Source organism: Sinohyriopsis cumingii, chromosome 6 (genome assembly GCF_028554795.1).
Source record: "Sinohyriopsis cumingii isolate HCF-2022 chromosome 6, ASM2855479v2, whole genome shotgun sequence".
Taxonomy (NCBI): domain Eukaryota; kingdom Metazoa; phylum Mollusca; class Bivalvia; order Unionida; family Unionidae; genus Sinohyriopsis; species Sinohyriopsis cumingii.
The window spans coordinates 155,572,977-155,594,491 of NC_142966.1; the positions used below are offsets into that span (position 1 = coordinate 155,572,977).

Sequence of the window (21,515 nt, forward strand, 5' to 3'; positions counted from 1 at the left end):
AAACACACATAACACCTCCCCTCATAAAAAGAAAGATTTTAACTATTTACTCCAGTAGTGATACATTAAGTTGATTTTCACTAAATAGTTTTGCTGGATAATTTAACAATGTAACATATAAACTCGTGGCGTCGAGTCGACGAATACAAAGTGGTTTCTGTATATCTGATAATCAAGGAGCCAAAACGCATGACCTTCCCTGTCCAGTCTGCCAACGGATCCCTCAAGATCCTCATTATTCGCTGCAGACATGTTGGTCTCTGGTCCCTTACCACGAGCAAATCGCTCTCTTCTTTCAAACCAGTGTCATCGCCTGCAGCAGTACACAAGTTGTCCGAAACTCGACTGAATCCCAGAACTCCACATGCAAAATCACACCTCCGAATTCAGCTCGGTATCCAAATGACTTCCATAATCACATCTTCAAATGCAGCTCTACGAATGAAAATGTTGGTGTTTGTATTTCTCAACATGCAGTCACCTTGTTTGGATGAGCTGTTAGGTATTTTGCCTTCCAGGCTTTTTGTTGGCCAAGAAGCCATCCATAAAATGGACACCTTTCTGACAAAACTTGCGTTGTGTGGTAATATTACTGACTGACTTGACTCTACAAGTGTCCTGGTTAAGGCACAATCCACGGCCAGAAAGCTTAAGGTAATCGGTTTTCCCACTGCATGCATTTTGCTCGTGCAGTATTGGGGAAAACCGAACTTAGTATTTTGAAATAACTTCACTGTACTAAGAAAGAAACCCCAACACGTTTTAGTTCACGTCGAATGTATAAATATTAAGCACACACAATTATGTGACATACACAGGTCCCTGATGCAAGCTTGATACTAAACTCGGTAAATATTATGAACTTGTTATGATGCAGTTTAACTCATAGCCCTCGATTACTTAGTAGTGTTAGCATTGTACAGTGAGACGTTTCGGTAATTTTTGGCATAATTCTGATGTGGAGAAAGTTTAACGTTCAACTAGCCATTACACATCTTTATCAATCAGACCAATGAGAAGCTAAGAGACAGAGACTGTCGAAAGTTTTGTAATTTTTCATCTGCACAGGCTTTGTTATCGTTGCCCAAGGTAACTTGTATTTTCTAGACTTAATATTTATTGATAAATTGTCATGTCAAAGGAAATGTACAAGCAGATACTGCTGTACATAAGTAATTTCTTTGAAGTGTGTGTGTGTGTGTGTGTGTGTGTGATTTTGCGGAATTTTAAGTGTTTTTTAAGGGGGGGGGGGGGGCAACCGTTTCGTCCAGCGTGCGTATCAGGGTTCTCCGTTGCTCTTATAAAATCTAGGAGGAAACTACCTTTTGTAAAACAACAACAGTATGGCGAACTACGTAGGCCAGAGGGTGGTGCTCACGCTGCAAGATAGTAATACATTAGAAGGATATTTGCATTCTGTTGACGCATACAACAACAAAATTACCTTAGAAAACGGTAAAGCATATATATTGTTTTGAGTATCATGAAAACAATTTTTCTGAATAACGCCTCCGATATTCTTATTTCATGTCGCTTATGATTATTGTGCAGTAACATGTTTCCGAGGGTGCCGCACTTGCCAGGATAGACCGTTTTATGCACATAAATCTCGGTAGTGCCGGTCAATACTTGCAGGACCTTCGGCATCTTCACCAGTTTATTTTTAATCACATGCGAACTTACTGTAGCTGTACTCAATGTATTTTGAAATATACATTTTAAAGGGGTTATATTATTTTGGATTTACGATGACTATTACGTATTCTTATTTTCCCCCCATAAACCATAAGATATTACATTACGCCAAGAGCTGACCAATGAGACGATATTATGACGGGAGTTAATCAAAAGTTGAAATCTAAAAATATTATGTAGTAAAACTTTCCGTCCTTTGTTTTCTTGTCAACAAACATGAATTTGCAAAAATGTCAGGAATCGATTTTTTGTTTGTTATAGTACTTTAAACTAAATAACTACTGTGATATTCATACATGTTTTCATGTGAATAAAAAGACAGTGAAAACGTGTATCCCGATGTTCTTCCTATCAAGGGTTTTTTGGGGTCAGTTGTTCCTGATTGTACATTAGAATTTACCTTGCTTTGATTTACTCCAAAATAAAAACATAGTTTATGTGAATCAAAGAATAAAAATGAGTTACTGTTCATTGTGTCAACTGCATGCAGTGGTGTTGCTAGGGGGGTGCGGGGGGTGCGGACCGCACCGGGTGACACCATCTCAGAGGGGTGACACCAAAATGAAAAATTGCAAATTTTACAGAGCACACACTGCTCGGTCTAGTCGGATTTCGTAAGCGGATAACCGATCATAGTTAAATACATGACTAGCAGGCACAGCAGTGGCATTGCTAGGGGGATGCGGGGGGTGCAGACTGCACCGGGTGACACCATCAGAGGGGGTGACACCAAAATGACATTACTAAGGATTCTGTATGGTCTGTTATGGAAGGACCATGGGGGTGACACCATGAGCTACCACACTGGGTGACACCAACCCGAGTGATGCCACTGACTGCATGTGTTCTTGTACCTGGAAACTGTGTTGTAAATTAATAGTTGAGACAATACATAACACTCCAGAAGAATAGAAAGGGGTTAATCTATGTTTACTCCTGAAGAATACAAAGGAGATAATCCCTGTTTATAGCCCATAGGATGCTGCTAACAATTGCCAAAGGAGCAGCCCAGAAGTTTATCTCTTAAGCAGGCAATCAGACCTATTAAAATTACATTTGTTGCTTGCAGAGTTATGAAATAATTATATTGTGTGCCAATTTTGTTCTAAACATTGACATACTTTTGCAGCGTGACATTTTCAAGCCTTAAGAATGACAACACTAATTATATGTACTTCTTCTGGCATCTTGGCAATGAATCTTCTGGTTTGAATCACAGCCCTGACCTACTTAATTCAAACTAAATTTCAGACAAGACGTGTCAGTTAAAATTTAAAAAAATATAAATTTTCAAAATTATCTTAAAGAGGTTTCTAAAAACGTATGAGTTGAGTGCAGTGCTCAAAGAAATTTTTTTGTAGACACAGGCCCTGGGCTGGTGACTTACAAGCCCTGAGTGAAATTCCACAAGCCAGGACTCCAATTTCAACATGCCCAAACGTTCCCCTTTTTCAATATTGTCACAAAATGTTGCAGTAGCTACAATTTGAATATAAATTAAATCTGGTTCAAAGGGGTTTGAAGTAATGCAGTTGTCATTAGTGTTCATCATTTCACTCAGTAGGGACTGGATGGTCCTGGTGTTCAAACTTCTGCTGGATTTTCTTGAGTGAATCCTGGTCAGAACCATGTTAACATACGTCGATGTGTTGTTTGCAGTATGTACAAAGAATTAATAGCCTTTGCTGCCCCCCTTATTTTTGTATTACCTTTTTTCATCGGCGTGCTTCACACAGTAAAACTCCATCAACCAAGAGAATGATCATGAGTTGCATTCTATATATGCACAGAGGTCTCGGAAAATGTACTGATATTTACAGTGCTTGAATTCAGAGTCAGAAAGACCCAGAGATGTGTCTGGTCATTCGCAACAGTATGTGAAATAAACAATTTAAGCTTTCAATATTATATTCATTTCTGAATGTAGCAGAATAAGCGGCACACATGGCCTCGGAATCAGGACATGTTGAGACTCAGACTTGAATGAGTAATTTGGGGTTCAATGGCAAACTGACAAAAGATTGTAATGAGATTCAGGAGATTGCTAAAGTTACTAGAACTGATAATTTGGATGGGACTGTAGCCAAGTGGAAGAAAGTGTGTGATGCCTAGCTTAGTGCTTTGAATAAGACCTTACATGGATTGACAAAATTCAGACTCGCCTTGATGGAAAACAAGAGCTGTGTCAGTGTTATAAAGAATGTAAAAATTAAACTCAATGGCAACCAATAGTACTTATAATTTGCGTAGTTTTCTGGGAGGGGACTGCAACATTTGCTGGTGGGACTCATATTTTTATCATAATGGGAGTCCTGGATTCCTAGTTTTAAAATCATAGCGAAACCTCTGATGCAGTAAAATTCGACTTCAAGAAACATTGCCACTGTTCACAAACTTGTCAGAAATATAATACATATGGCTTAAACATTCTCATGTAACAAATGCACCTAGAATCTCTTAATGGGTTGTTCCACTTCCTAATCCTATCTATGCAGATTAGCCCATTGGGCTCACCCACTGCAGCCTTCAAACACATCTCACTAGCTGTTGTTAGGCAATTGAGCAATATGTGAAATGGTGGTTATACAAAACTCTTTGTTTTTAATTGCTGCTATTTAAACTGCCCAAGGAATAGTTTTGCATCAGCTCCAGTCATGACAGTTTATCATTTATACATGCTACATGTAAAGGGGGATATTCTGAAAGTGGTGTCTTTTTTAATTTTTTTTATAAAGATTACTGATAATTGTGTTTTCTTGAAACATCACCAAGTCTGGAGGTATGAGAGTACACAATCATATTTTCAGTAAGACATGCAATGCTTTAATTTGATTAAAATCGGATCTTAATTTCATGTATTCACAGCAAGGATCTGATTTAGATCAGTGGCTTGCATCATTGCTTACAATTTAACTGACAGTTATACATATAAAATATAAAATGATATACTTTATATATGACTGACAGTTCAATTGTAAGCAGTGATACATGCTATATGTATAATGACAGTTAAATTGTAAGCAACAATATAAGCCCCTGTGATTTAGATTGCAATGTGTCAGGTATGTCAATATCATGAAAATATATTACACATGTCATCAGTGTGATCAAAGCTTCCTTGGCAAATTATTTTTTTTTGTTGACAAGCCAGACAGGCACCTCACCTGGAATACAGGATGGGCCTAATCTAAAATTAGAGGGGCCCTGGGTGTAGGGCTATCTGAGTTTTTGAGAATTGGTTGAGTGTGTATTTGGCCAAATAAGAGAATCTATTGCAATTTGAAGATTTCATCATGCCTTTTTCTCACCTAGAGATGTGAGCTAAAATTATAATGAGGCCAGATACACAAATTTGGGGTTTTTGCTTTAAATAACAACCAATAATGCCATGCAAGAAGTTCAAATACAAGTAGAAGGTTTGGTGAAACAATATACCTGTTTTGGACTCTGAGTCTAATGTTATTTAATGAAATCTGCTTAGAGTGATCCTTCTTTGCTTAAGCATATATATTTACTTTCATCAATGTTAATGTACCATTTTGTTCAGAACATCATACATGATGATATGGAAATAAGAAAAAGAATTGCACAAATTTATATATTTGTGTTAAGGAGGTGCTCTATAGTTTCTTATTTTGCACAAGGTTAGATTTTTAAAGAGAAAGAATTTCCCTGGTTTCCCTCATTGGTTTTACTGGTTATTCGAAGCTACCTTGTATATCTTGATTATTGTTAAAAGAACTTTTAATTTCCTTTATTTTCATGTATGATTGATGGTTATAGAGTATAACCACTTGGCCTTATTTCAGATGTGTACCTATAAAAAAGACCTGCTCACTCCCATCATTTTCACGTCCTGGACTTCAGAGGTAAAAATTGTTAAAAACAAAGAGCCAATAACTTTTTTTTTTACATTTTATATATTTGGTAATTCATTCATTACACTTTTAGAAACTGGATTTGTCTAGTCCTGCAAAATTTGTTCTCCCTATTTTCATAACTGCTAACTGCCAAAGATAGTGTACTTTTGACTAATTCTGCCTGATTTTTTTGAGCACATGTGAGTAGTTATTTTGGTTAGCTGTGTGCTTAGGTCATGAACAGTTTTCACAAGTACAATAGCCAGAGAAATTTCAGCCACAGTACTGTTTATGAAAGTAACATAGAGGTATGCTAGCATTATCATCATTGTGCTTGTTGCAAATCCAGGCAACTAAACCTTACACCTGTCACTTTTTCAGAAGCTCAAATCTGTGGAGTGCCCCCCCCCCCTCCCCGGCCATCATTGATCGCTTTTCATATGGCCTAAATCAATGGAGCTGATCATTTTGACCCTGGCAGTGGCTGCATCTTCTCCTCATGCAAGAGATGCACTCATTTCATAAAAAAATGTATCCCATAATTTGAGATGACTTTTTATTTCTGTGGCTTACATTGCTCTTCAACCCATTGAAATAGAAGATAACAGATCTTAAAATAAACATGACCGTTGACTGACCATGAATTAACTTTGGTCTCGATAAATACATCACTGTCACTGTAGTAACAATATTGTATGACTGAAGCTATTGCAGCTTATACATGGTTATATTAAATGGATGAAATCTAAATCTTAATTACATGTAATACCACATGGCATGTCGACCTCCTCCAGGTACATTTCTGTATATGTTAGTATGTATTATGCAAGAGTTTAACTTGAACTAGTGAACACTGATGGTAACTTCATCCGTTAATGTGTATACAGTTCACCTGTGTAGTTAACTAGTCTGGATCTGTAATATCTATGTACATTTCTAATGTATGTGAATTGAATAGTGATTGACTGCATTCAGTATTTATCTGTACATATCTTTAAGGGACTTAGGGTAAATTAGTTTAGTTTTGTATCTAACTACCCTCATTAAATAAGTCTTTATTCTTCTTTTAGCTCTTCTTTTATTTTTTATTTTTATTTGAGGACAGTAAAACCCATACCTGAGGTGATGTAAGTGCATAATATCAATATTTTATTTCTAAAAATATGTGAAAAAATACTGAAAAGACACAAAAAGGAAGTTACTTAACAAGATTTCAGTTGTGATTGGATTAATCCCGTGGTAATATTGATAAGTTCTAACCATCCAGGGAACTAATGAGTAAATCATAACCATTTTTACGAAAAATGAGCAGTTGGCTTCACATGACAACTAAAACTTCAAATGCATCAATTTCATGTTTCTTAAGAATCCACATTAGTTCAACTAATTTTTAAAACTTTTGATTTCTCTCTTTCCACATCATCCCGCCCACTTCTCTCTCAGATAGCTCAACTACATGTACTTGGTCTGTATATAAAGAAATTGTTTGACTCCTTAATAAGATGCATCTTAATTGCAAAACTTGATAAAAACAAGAGAATATGTTTGAAGTAATTGATTTGTGTGTTGTACGATTTGGACTTGCCCACTTGTTTTAGATAGAACTACCCGCTTGGTGGTCCAAGTTGCCTGTTGGATATGATTGGATAAAATATAGTTATCTTTCATTATTTATTGTAGCAGTATGACATTCATAGTCTTTATTTCATAGCCTAAATTCTCTTCTGTCAGCCTTTGTGTTACTAACAGCTGCCTCGCTTGGTGCTCAGCATTGAGAGATTAGTGTTAGGACTGGTCAGCCTAGTGTCAGGATAATGTGACTGGGTGGGACATGATGCTACATGTCTGTGGCATGATGCCCCAGGACTTGACATCACTATAAACTGCCACACAGCAGACATCTAAGGATATGATTGAAAACTTGTTAAAGCTGCGTTAAAAATCCAAATCACACACACATCTTCTATACCATAATATTTCTATATCGGAGACCTGGTCCAAATCATGCAGATGACATGCACTTAAGGTAAGAAAGGAGCCTGTTGATTTTGGAACCAAAGGGTCAGAGGTCAAGATTGCTCAGACTGAAATATGAAAAATGGTTTCTGTGCAAAGATTTTGCATTTTGTATATGGAGTGAAGTCCAGGTTCACAGAAACATTGCCACAGGTCACTAACTTAACAATGATCTTTAATAAAGATGGCTTGAATATTCTCATTCAAAATGTTGTTGTGTGATCATTTTTGTTTTTTAGTAGAGATCTCTTTGTTTTGGCAAACTTAAAACAAATTGGGTTGTTTCACTTTCAGCACTTTACCTATGCAAATTAGCCTAATGGGCTCGCTTACACAGAAATCTGTATAAAGACTACTCAAGGATTAAAATATTAAACAGTCTTATTATATATAGGTTAGTATCATCTGATTTTTGTAAAAAAAATAGGAATTCACATTTGTAGGTGGTCCCTGTATGCAGGCGATTGCAATGTACAGATTTGTATGCAATTAGTTCTTGTATGCAGGTGGTTTACAGATTTGACAATAGTGTCATATTGAAAAGTCTTTGTGCAAAACATGTACAGTGTACATTGTATTCTGTTCTGGACCTAAACAAGCAGAGATGGGAAGGTAATGATTTATTTACAAACTAATTTTTATATCCTTGGATCCCAACTATTGTATATGACATTCAAAATGATACGTGTTTTTGCATGGAGTTATATGCTGATGTACTGTAGCCTTACTAAAATGTTAGGGCATGTAGAGAGGATAAATTCTTTCCATGTTTGAGAAAATCTACCTTTGTTTTCCTCATCTAAATAACCACTGGTCTGGTGATTAGAGCGTCTGCCATGGATGCAGAAGGTTGTGGGTTTGAACCATGGCCGAGTCATACCAAGGACTTATAAAAATGGTACTAACAGCTGCCTCTTTTGGTTCTCCAGTGTTTCCCTTTACCCTCATTTGCGCTTCAGAGACCGCCAGTTTTTTAATCTGACCCCCATTTTTGGTAGCAAAGTTTGTTTTTACTCAGTCTGATGCCCAGTTTTGACACCAAGGTGATTTTTTACTCTGTCTTGCACCCCTAGGGGATACACTGGTTCTCAGCATTAAGAGGTTAGTGCTAGGACTGGTCGGCCCAGTGTTGGGATAATGTGTCAGGGTGGGACACGATGCTATGTCTGTGGCATGATGCCCCAGTGCTAGACATCACTATAAACTGCCACACTGCAGACATCATAGCGACATGACTGGAAAATTGTTAAAGCTATGTTCCAAATCACATACATAACACACAAACTCATCTAAATAGCCAGAGTGGATTAAATAAAACATACTTTAAAATGACTTGAAATTAACTATGATATTCAAATATTTGACTTCTTCATGAAAGATAAAATTGGCTTCATTGTAGATACTTTTATTTATAATTGTTCATAGAAACATTTTCTATGGTATTATCAACCTTTTGTTTAAATTCCCTATTTGTATCTAAATAGATAAGTTTTGATGATACATCTATACAGTTATATTAGTTTATAAAACTATGGGGGGTGGGTGGATGGATGAGGGGTCTTAAGATTGACCTGTATTGATCACTGCCATCTTACCTCTTGTCTGTTTGGGTTCAAGTCTTGGACTCTGCGACTCTGCCAGTGTGAGTATGTGAGAAAGCTGTAGGTAGCTTCCAGTGGGTTGGTGATTCTTACCTGGGATTTCCCAGGTTATTCATCCATCAGTTATACTGGCTGACATATAGAGCCTTTCTTGCACTGAAATGGTGGTAAACACCAAAACAACAACTTACATAAAAATCATCAGCAAGCAACAACATTTTTTTGCTTCAGGAAAGTGGAGAAACTATGTGTTACTTTTGACAATTTGTTTCTAGAGACTAAATTCTTTGCTTTTAAAATTTCTGTTTCAGTGAAAGTTTGTGACAGCAAAAGAACATTACCTGGACTGCAGAACTTTTACTGTCATGAGATAGAGAATAGTAAGTACTCATAACATTTCAGAGAATATTTGCACAGTATCCGGTATGAATGTTGAGAACTGTGATGTAATGAAATAATTCAGCAGTTAAAATTTCACTTCAAAGCATGAGCTGTTATCTTTATCTTGCTTAGAAGTCAATTTTTGTCTAGCCTGGCTTGGCAGTAACTTGATGTTTCAGTTATTTTGGTGTCAGTGTCCCTAAATCCGTCCACATTCAAGATTAAGCTGTGTTAAAGTATTGTTTTTACTTAGCTAACTAAAATGCAGATTTAACAAAAAGGCAGTTTTTTGCTCCAAATAACATTTTACCAGAAAAGGTTTTCTTTTCTCTAGTTCTTTTGAAGATGATAATGAGTTCTATATTCAAAACATCCTCACTGAGCAGTTGGAATAATTTTATCTAGGGTTTAGAGACCCATTTTCTTAAAGACAGAATCCAGATTGTCATTATTACGTTAATCTGCATGAAAGTCTAAGCCTTTCTACCAATTTTCAAAGTTATGCCTTATCAGGTAGTCAAGATTTAGTCCAGAATTTAATTATCTTAGGGCCATACTATGTTGGCTCTATTCATGTACTCCAGACCCAACTGGATTAACTCCCCTTGTCTGATGACTTTACATAGACTCAAGTGCACTTTCATCATACTGCTTCTGTGTAATGAAATGTATAAGTAATCTAGGTTTTGTTTTTAAAGCATGTTCTGTTGGACAATTTCAATAGTCTGATGAATGGTAATACTTCAGTTTTTGCCAGTTTTGTGGTAAGAACTAGTGAAGTTTCATTAGGACTTTGGTAAATGTCACTATCTGTCTATGAAGAATATAAAATTCTAGGGAATGATAATTGGTTCATCTTAACAAATAATTTATACAGAATCCATACAAGGTCCACTTTTCTGTCAGATATTTGCTGATTTTTACAATCCATAAAAGTTTATATATAAATATAAGTTTATTTTTTATTTTACAATCCATAATAGTTTATATACAAATATAAGTTTATTTTTTTAGCTCTACTGGTCATAGACCAGAAAAACTTGTGGGACATTCTGTTGTCTGAAATCTTTCTGTTAGCACAAGTTTGTTATTGCTGCTACTCCTCAACTACTTGGATTGCTGTAAAACTTCACACACATGTTCATCCCATTGTCTAGATGGTCCTAAATGAAAATGGTGCTGCATGGACAGTTGTATGGCTGCTGTTGTTGCCATCATGAAAATCTTGTTATTACTACTCCTGAGTGGATGGTCAGATCAACCTGGGGTTTTCACTAAAACGGGGTTTTTCACTTATTATAAGGTTGATTCATCTTAAATTAAAAATGGTGCCAATCTGACATCCAATATGACCATCATGGTAGCCATCTTGAAAATCTTGTTATTGTTACTCCTTCTGAATGGATGGTTCTATGATTTCCAGTTGGTCCTAAATAAAAATGATACCAGTCTGACATCCAATTTGCCACCATATCATCCATCTTTAAAATCATGCCATCACACCTCTACTTGAATAGATAGTTACATTGATGTGTTTTGTTTTCTCCAGAAAACTTATGTGTCTAGTTGGTCATAAATGAAAATGGTATTGATCTGACATCCAATAAATGGATAAATCAGCATGGGTTTTTCACTGGTAGACTTATAATGATACTAACATGTGGATATTCTTTATGAAAATGGTGCCAGTCGTACATGGATGCCATGATGACACTCAAAGAAATCATGTGACTACTCTCTATGAATGGACGATCATTATGACATAGGATTTGCAGACTTTATTTTGTGAAATCATAAGCATTATGAATTAGATGAAATTTGTGTATAACAGTTGCTCATTCTCTGCATCATGTTTGTCATTTAGTAAGCCATACATTTTATAATCTGTGACTAAAAATTCAGTATTATCATTCAACTTGCACATGCAATGTTAGTATATAAATGTGCTGACTCGCCCTTGCTCTATCACATATAGACATCAGTCAGGTGGAGTTCAGCATCCCTGACAGCTACACATCACAAATTCTATGCTGCTGGAGAGAAAAAGGCAAACAACCAATGTTGGAAAAATTTCTGAGTTCTAAACTGGTAGGCCAGATGTGTGCAAAATGTGCAGATGTGATGAATAAAATTGACTTTTTTTTAATTGAATACATATTTTACCTTTGCATGGATTTTCCATTTAAAAGAAACAAAAACTGAGAATAAATTTTCTTGAGCAATTGAGGATAATTGCTTGTGAAGTGTTGGAGTATTTAACTTGTTTGTAAATTTATATTTTTACATAGCTAAGGTCCCAGGGAATCCAACATCATTAAATATGTATAGACTGTTCATATTCTTTCATTTCCTTTTTTTTTTAAATATACATTAAATATACATTAAAACCCTTGACCATTTCTGCAAATATATTGCTGATCAACACATGTTCTCTCATAACAGGTCTTTGCAGGTGGGACAGTTTTTAAGCAAAATTAGCTGGATTAAAGAAGGCAAAAAATAATTTACACACCACATAAAATACATAGATCATAAACATTTTAATTTAAATTAACATCAAGTTTATTGGCATGGTATTGCAAGGTTACTGTGAAGGAAACTCAGCTGGATAAAGTAAATTGCCTGTTAAGAGAAAAAGACAAAGACCTAACATCCTGGTCTGTACATATTGGAATTATTCTGACATGATTTAAGGCAGTGCCCAACATGCTATAGTGAAAGCAGAAGATCTTATTATAACATCAGCATTATACATGAATTCGTATGTTAAACAAGATTTTTAAAAATGTTTCTCAACTCATCATTTTTGAAGCCTGTTTAAGGAAACAGATCCTAAATGAAAATGGTGCTGCTTCCAATATGGCCACTATCTTGAAAATCTTATCTTTCCTCCTCCTGAACAGATGGTCTTATATAGATTGGGTTTTCACTAAAAGACTTATATTTGGTCCAGAATGAAATTGTGCCATCTGACATCCATTATAGCCACCACAGCAGCTATCTTAAAAATCTTGTTATTGCTACTTCTTCTGAATGGAAAGTCATTACAGCCAGGGGTGTTCACTGGAAGACTTGTGGTGTCTTGTTAGTGGTCAGAAATATAAACATCTTTTGATCTTATATCTGATATGGCCAATAGAGGCTATTTTGAAAGTCTTATGGCTACTCCTCCTACATGGAAGGTCATATTGACATTGTGTTCTTCACCAGAATATTTTATTTTACATCTAGTTGGTACTAAGTGAAATGGTGCTGATCTGATAAGCTAGTTTGGTCACCTTGGCAACCATCATTGGTACTACACCTAAATAGAAATGTATATCAACATAGGGTTTTCACCAGAAGACTAATTGTGATGTTTAGTTGGTCCTGAATTAAAATGGTGTTGATATGATATCAAATATGGCTGCCACAATGAATATATTGAAAGTCTTGTCACTCATTTGCCTGAATGGATGGTCATAAGAATATTGGGTTTTCACCAAAATTGTTTGAATGGTATCTAGTTTGCCCTAAATGAAAATGCTGCAGATCCATTATGACTGCTAATTGGAAAATATTATCAATCAAGAATATTAGAGATTGTTTCATAACCAAGCAGTTACAATGAAGAAATGGTCATGTCTTGAATTTTTGGAATTATCTTTTAGATGGTAATGCATCAGCCCTTTCAAGGGCCTCTTGTTATTAATGTCTCACCTCCATAAGTATTGTCACTTTCTGGTAGCATCAAAAATGGTAAAGTTGTGTGGTAATGATTTTGAAATCATTTACATCAGCTGCATTGAATTGAAGCACTTTGATAATATCACTACATGTCCGAAGGGTATGCTGTTACATGTATTTACATTTTTGAAAGTCATATTTTATGCAGGGTTTTTGAATGTCTTTGACATTTTAGGAAAAATGAGGTAGCATTTTCAAGGCCTTGAAAGTTTGGGAAAATCGAGCAGATTTCCCCGAGGTCTTTAAAAGTCTATGAAAATGGAAATAAACCCAAACATTGTAATTTCTTTCCATAATCACAGATAAAATTGTCCAAGGTTGTTAGATTTGGATGTAGTCAAGTTATCGTGGTTTCTTTCTTTTGATTAATTATTGTTTGAATTTCATCATAACAATATTGTAGTATTTTTCATTCATTGTTTTCTCATATATCATAACTTGTAATCAAAATGTTGGTGAAAATAGGTCTTGGAAATGTATGTTTGTGGTCTTTGAAAGTCTGGAAAAAGTCTTTGAATTTATCATTCAGAATTCTGTATAAACCCTGTTATGTCAAGGGCTGCATTCAACTGAAACGTTTGGAATATAGTACTCAGAGTCTAAAGGGCTATAATGACAGGCATACAGACGTAGATGAGGCACTGGGTTTGTGTGGAAAACATTATTATTATTATTATCATTCCCTAAACCATTCATATAGGCCATCCTAGAAGGAAGACTTAACAGATTTCATGTTAGATCATAGGTACAAATAGCACAAATTTGTGATGGTTAACCATTCAAGCTTCTTTATTTTCTTATGTAGGTAAATTATTTTGTATGCAAAAATCCCCCAACCCCCCCCCTTTCAAGCTCCCAACATACTGATACCAAAATTTGTTGTTCCTTTTAATCACAGTACCTAAATATCTGAGAGAACTAGATGTAATCTATCAATGAAAGAGTATAGGTATTAGTCTCGTACACTAAATGTTGTTTTTATTTCAGTTGAGATTTTAGAGGAGACAAAGCAGCAAATTAGTGGAAAGGGAAAGAAGAAAACACCAGATAAACAGGCAGATGCAAAGTAATTTCTCCAGTATTATTTTCATGACTACGCTATATAATTAACTACCTGTATATATTTTTGTGCATAATTTCATACTTTTAATTAGTGATTTTGCGAAAACAGATTGTTTATTCAGTGTTCAGATTATTACAGAGAAAATGAAATTGCCTAAAATGCATTCAAGTTTTCAAGTACAAGACTTTAACTTTACCCAAAACGCGTCAGAAATCACTGTTACACTAAAACAAATGCACTCAAAATTTGAATGCATATATTTGTTTCTCCATGCTTTGAGGTTCTAGATGGGTACTTTCAGGTTTTGACCCATGGAATTTAAATTTTATCCTGTTCTGATGCATGGAAATTCCAGCCTGTGTTTTTTATGATGCACGTTGATTTGGTTCATAAGTTTTAATTATCCCTGATTTGTCTCTGACATAATTTCTTACTGAGTATACACTGTCCATAACAAATTGACTGTTATGTGCCACTGATTGACATTTGCTTCAGTTATTTACCCCTTATCTGCCCCTATGCAGATTCAAAATAAACTGGGCAGAGCCAGCTGGTCAGTGATGTCACACTTCGGTGGATATAGCTTAATCAGGTTTAGATTGTTTCGAGATGATCTTTGATGTTTATGATAGAGGAAGAGGGAATCAATTATGTTTTGATTGGATTAACTTTTGAGTCAAAGTTTGGCATTTGTTTGAATGCCCATCAAACACAGCATGCAGTAGGACAAAAATACCATTTGAAAGGCTGTCTATCACACATACCATTTGAAAGGCTGTCTATCACACATGCCATTTTGAAAGGCTGTCTGTCACACATACCATTTGAAAGGCTGTCTATCACACATACCATTTTAGTTACAATCTATTGCTTTTGAGGGGGAAAAAATCTTTATTTTTTTTTAAGACAAAAATAATCAGTATATTTGTGCATATTATCTCCATTTTACAGCAACCAGTGGGAACCAGTCTACTGGGGACAGTAAATGGAATACTGGTGCAAATCAAATGTGTGTTAATCAGGTTGCAGATACTGACATGTATTCCCAACAAGCTGTTAATTGATTACCTTACTGTTGTAATCAGGAGAGCTGAGGTGAAATGTGGATGTTTTATGAAGTGTTATAAGAAATAAATTGATCAGTGGTGGTTCATGATGACTTTCAAGATTTTTAATAAACATCTCCTGACTAGATTTTAGTATTGTTGAATTGTTCTCGCATTGCTCAAGATGTTTATAGAGGATTTGCTAGAGGAAGTTGATACATGTTTTAGTTTAATTCATATCAGATGGCTGAAACATAAGCTTTCCCCCAATATTAAAGCAAACAAACAAAATAAAACTGGCAAAGAAGTATGAAATTCAGGAATACATCTCATGTCCTGTCCAACTCTGAAACTTTTTCCTGAGGATGAACTTGGTTTGGTGAAGTATTGGAGAGCAGTCAGCAGCTTTAAAAATGCAGAAAAGCTAAAGTTTGATATTTCTTGCAGGCTTAGTATGGTTATTTTGTCATTACAACATTCTAATGCTGATAGAGAGAAGACATTCTTCTCAAAAATAAAATTATTGAAGGGGAAATCTGGAGTAGAAAACTGATGTGGGCCTGTTAAATGAGAAACTTGATAATCACAATTAATGCCCTAAGGGGTTACCTGTCAGTGGTCTTGTGAATGAAACTAAGAATGCTTGTGGGTTTTTAAAAAAAAATGAGATATACACATCTTTCTTCTTCATCAGTTTGTTAAACACTGGTTTATATTAATCACAATGGCCCAATAATATTTTCTTTCTTAATAATTAATCACAATGGCTCAAGAAGTTTTTTTTTCTTCCTTGTCTCAGTCTTAGAAATGACCTGCTAGTGATGATCATTCTGACCTTCAGACTCCAAAGCAATGGAAAGTTAGTAACAATTAACAGGAGTTGGAGAATATAACTAAAGTTGTAAGAAATCTTAAGCATAAGTTACAAAATACAGTACAAGTGTTTCTCATTATTTAACATGAGTCAAAATAATCTTGAGCATTCATGAATAACAAATGATCCCAGCTGTATCAGGACTCAAAACCAAATTACTATTGTGATTTCAGTTTTGACTCTTGAGGTTTTCATTTTGACTCTTGAGGTTTTCATTTTGACACTTGACATTTTCATTTTGACTCTTGAGGTTTTCATTTTGACTCTTGAGGTTTTCATTTTGACACTTGAGGTTTTCATTTTGACACTTGAGATTTTGATGTTAAGGGTCAAATGACTCCTCATTTGTGAACTCTACTGAGAACCCTGACATGGTCTCTGGAATGTGCGCTTTGTTGAAATTAGAATTACAGCTTGCTTTTTTAAAAAAACCCTGCTGCTGTGCTGAGTTTTAATCCATTTGTCCTCCATGTGACTGCACTAGAATCCATGTTTATTTTATCATTTTAACCAACACCTGGTGAGTTCAGTGATGTGCTTATTCTGTAAATGTTTCTCAGAGTTATTGCCCTTGATTATCTTAGTGTTGGAATTGTGCCAAAAACAAAAGTGCCATGAAAACAAATTATCAAAGCATGCTTTTTAACCTTTAATCAAATATACAGATAGTAATGATCCATTAAATGCATGAACTGCTCAGTGATTGCTTTTATGAAAATGAACAAAATGTATCAAGTAAACTTTTCCTATTGCACTGGTCACTATGCTCGGACCATCTGTTTCCTCCATTCTTTTAATTCCATATATGGAACACACTGCAATCAATTTGTAATAATCTAAATACCAAAAAATAAGAAACAAAGTTATTGAGGTAACTTAAATTTCTGTTTTATTAATAATTTTCGACTAAAACAAAAAATTGTAGTCTCAGCAGTTTTTGTAAGCTCATGCTCCAGTCACATGATATGACCATGATATAGTGCCATTATCATTGGCAAAGATGGTGAAATTTGGTGAAAAGCTAGATATGAATAATGTTGATGTTCGGCTTAACACCATTCATTTTTCAGCAGATATAGTAACCCACAGAAGCCAAGACAAAAGTCAGAGAGAATGTGAAACTTCAAAATTATTTTAAAAATTCCAAAATGGCAGAAGCAGACAGACAAAACATTATCACAACTTCAGGAAATTGCTTGAAAGCTGAAACTATACAAAGACTGATTATAATTTTGTATGGACAACAACTTGTAGACTTTAACATCTCTCGTACTATTATATAGCTGGAAGCATCACAGAGAAGAATCATCAGGTAAAGATGGTTATTGATTTGGGTTAATGTGAAGCTTCCACAAATCCCCTGGCAGGCTCTGGGATATAGAATAGGCCAGATGAACCATCATGCATGTTGTAAAGAGGTTTCTAAAGGAGGGAGCCTATGTGTCGTGTGTTGTATCCCATATTAGGGGAGGAGAGGTTCTTGGTAGTTGCACATAGAAGCTTGCTTTTTGACACTCTGTGCAGCACACTAATTGGGCTTCATCAGGCTTGACAGGGAGTAAGAAGGGTCTGATCTGATCTATTGGTTTTTCATGCCAGACCTAAGAGATGATGATAATAAGACCTAAAGTTTCCATATGTCTCCATTTCCTGGCTCTCCAGGCTCACACTTACAACTTAGATAAACCGATAATATTGTGTTTGGAACTTGATAAAGAACATGGCCCCTGAAGATGGTGGCAAGGATTAGTTGCTTCAGATTTCAGCTTAACTCAGATATATCAGATTGAATAGCCCAGGCATGAAAAATGCAATAAATGAGGGTAAATCTGTGTCCTCATGTCGGACTGGAGTGGAGCATGGGTGACAAAGTTAATGTTCTTCCATTAGGGGAAAACTTGATAAACAAATGAGTACGAGACCAGGTTGGAATCAGATCAGGTAAAACATGACCAATCATTTGGGCATAGAAACTTTCAATGTGAATACAATTGGCCATGCTTTCTCATACTAGAATTGTGTGATGAGAACCAGAAACTAACAAAGCTCACCATTTGCCATTGCAAAAATCCTCCATGTTCAGGCCATAGAACCAAATAGTTTTGAAAGAAACAATTATTGAGTGCAGCTTTAAAGATCACTTGGATAATCTGCTTGAAAAAATCATTTTTTGGAGATACCTATCAAGAACTCTCCATAAATCTAGGAAGTCATGTAGACATGTGATCTAGGGATTTGAATGGCTGCTGTGAGTCTATGATCTTGGGAAATAGATGGCTGCAGTGAGTCTGAAATGTTTGAATCTCAGAATGTCTCCCAAGTGAAGCAAATTGACATTATCGGAAAATCTCAAATCGATTCCCATCAATACTTAACCTGTTGAAAGCCATAAGTGATTGTCAGTCTCACTTTTCTGTTGTTTAATCTTGTGATAATGGTATTTGTTGAACCTGTTTACTTCAATTAAAAACTTTTGATAATGTTCTTTGTTGAACATGTTTACTTTAATTAAAAACTTTTGATAATGGTCTTTGTTGAACCTGTTTACGTTAAATAAAACTTTTGATAACGGTCTTTGTTGAACCTGTTTACCTTAATTAAAAACTCAGTCTACTTGCATTTCAGAGGTTCTAGACTTATGGGAACCAAGTATTTTCCATCTCATCTTGAAAGACTGCAGATTTTTGAAAACCAAGAAGTTCTGTTCAAAAACATTCTTGACAAGAACGAAGCTGAGAAAGAAAACACAGGTAAGTTTCAGTCACGGACATATGTAACATTTATTTGCAAGATTAAAAGCTGAAGTGGAAATTTGGCTCAAGAGTATGGCAGTAACAGAGCTAAATTTGGAATTTTGTAAAATAAGAAAGATAAGTACACTGTGTTCCTTGAATACTTAAATTGTTCTGATGCTAAGACCATTCATTCCACTAGTTGTTGGACTGCCATTTTTTGCTTGGTATCAAGGGTACAGGCATAGAAAATGTGAGTTGTGGTTTGGTTCTCGTTTTTTTTTTTATCTGTTGATATTTCCTAAATCTTTATAGATTCTTGTTATACTTTTGATAAATGGATTTGAAGCTGAAACATTTCATTCTGTAATATGCTTGCTCAACTTTTTGACCATGGGATCAGGGTCATGTTTTACAGCAATTATTTGATAATGGGCTGAACAGAAAGGTTATGTCTTGTCTGTTCTTGTGATTAAGCTTAAAAGAATATACAGATTAGTATCATTTGACTTGCTGTTCTACTTATGACTTTTCAGCTAGAAATTGAAAACGTTTTTGTCATAATCCTTGCTTTGCATCATTGGATCATGAGACCTGCCAACCCTTATGATTTTGATATAAGTCTTACCAAAATTACCCATAAAATACGGACTTGTGCAATAAAAGCAAAAACTATGGAAAAATGATTGTTGCCAAAAAATCTGGATAATTGGTTCATCCGTGTTTTATTTGGATCTGGGTTTCATATTATAATTAGTGGAATCAGTCACTAAACCAGACTACTTTACAGGATTCCGGTCCTAGATGTCCTTAACGAACTGTGTAATCGGCTAGGACTCCGGTCTCTGGCTAAATAAAGTATAAATAACATTCAGTCTCTAAAAACATTAATTAATAAATAACTTAAAGAGGTAATATCTAAAAACTTATAAATAACGTAATGTAGGAAACACACCCTAAACACCTCGACTAGTAATACCATAATAACCTTGAAAATCTCTCTTCATACATGATTTCTACTAAGAACCTCTATAAACGGCATAGAACATCCCCCCTCCTTTTAGAACATTTTAAAGAAGAAAAAAAAAATCGCAAGAAACACCAGGCAAATGCAACAAGAAACCAGCGATGTAAAGCAAGCAGGACCGTTCCTGAGCTCTCCTTCCCACTAATGACAGCCAACCATTCAACTGTAAGGGTTTATGGACCCACAGATTGAGGCCAAACTATCAGGTTTCCTTGAATCTATAAAAGCCTGGGGGAGGTGGCGCCATCCCCTTCCCCAGGAACAAATAGCAGGCTGCGGTGCAGTCAGAAAAAAGTGGCACATGCACAGTTTTCGCACGCCACTATAATTGAACTCAACAACAAAAACGACTACAGCAGTACCTCCGCCACTTTAAAACTGCAGATTTTTTTTCATGTAGAGCGTTTGGATGATCAAACTGTTGATTATAGAATTTTTTTTAAATGGCATCTAGCCAGCAATGCATGTTGAAGACGAAATGGAAATGAAGCCTCTTAAATAGTTTTAATAATCTGTATAGAAGATTAAAAAGTCATTTTCAGATTCTTCTGAATAAAAGCAGGAAGGGACACAATTATGTTCATTGGACAACACATGTCAATTTGAGTATGTCTCGTGGCGGGAGATATGAATGCCAACATCATGTGAAATGAAACAACCTATTCCAAGAATTAAGTAAAGTTGAGAGATAGTAACAGCCCATTGAGCTGCATAGGGTTTGGAACTGACGTTTGTGCAACTGTACTAGTGGTAAATAAGGTCTACTTGTACTTTATAAACTTGTCATTTGAATTTAATATTTAACTTCACTGCAATGTTTTGAATATCAAACTTTTTTAAAATACATTTTCCAGCATTACTAAGCAGTTTATGATATTTTGTTACACCTTACTGAAAACTGGTTAAACTTACTGAAAAAAATCAACTGCCTTAACGAGACACTCACTTCAGGGTTGGCAGGTCTGGATCATTATCAGGTTAGCATGTTTTTATGAGGAAGGGGCTGGTCCATGGAGTACCCCGTAAGATTAAAGATATTAATAACATTAATAATCAGAGTCACATAGGTCAGATATTAATAATCAGGGTCACATAAGTCCAGATATTAAGAATCAGGGTCACATAGGTCCGATATTAAGAATCAGGGTCACATAAGTCAGATAATGATTATCAGGGTCACAAAGGTCAAATGGTTAAAGTTTAGTTAAAGTTTGGGATATGACTGTATTTTCTTTATATATGAAAGAATTTGTTGACAGTAGTTTCCATGGTAAGTTCTTTGCTTAAAGATTTTGAGATGATGGCCATTATGCGGCAGTTTTGGATTTGGATCATATTTGTGTATCATGTAAACTTAATATCTGTACACTTTAGTGTGTGTCTGTACACTTTAGTGTATGTAAGTTGGTTCATCTGTCTGTATATCAGTATGTCCTTTACCCAGTCTTCTCCATAACCACTGGGTTCACAAAACTTGGCACATGTCATAACAGA

At 35.4% G+C, this 21,515-nt stretch overlaps 1 protein-coding gene across 1 annotated transcript in view; it reads left to right on the forward strand.

Annotated features, from left to right (window-relative positions):
• Positions 1 to 1,343: 1,343 nt before the first annotated feature.
• Positions 1,344 to 21,515, forward strand: part of LOC149798328 (uncharacterized) — a 46,506-nt gene continuing 26,334 nt past the window's right edge. The window contains exons 1-4 of the mRNA XM_089960864.1: positions 1,344 to 1,455; positions 9,484 to 9,552; positions 14,267 to 14,345; positions 18,888 to 19,012. Of these exons, the coding sequence (XP_089816990.1) occupies positions 1,344 to 1,455; positions 9,484 to 9,552; positions 14,267 to 14,345; positions 18,888 to 19,012 (385 nt within the window). The remainder of the gene's footprint in view (positions 1,456 to 9,483; positions 9,553 to 14,266; positions 14,346 to 18,887; positions 19,013 to 21,515) is intronic.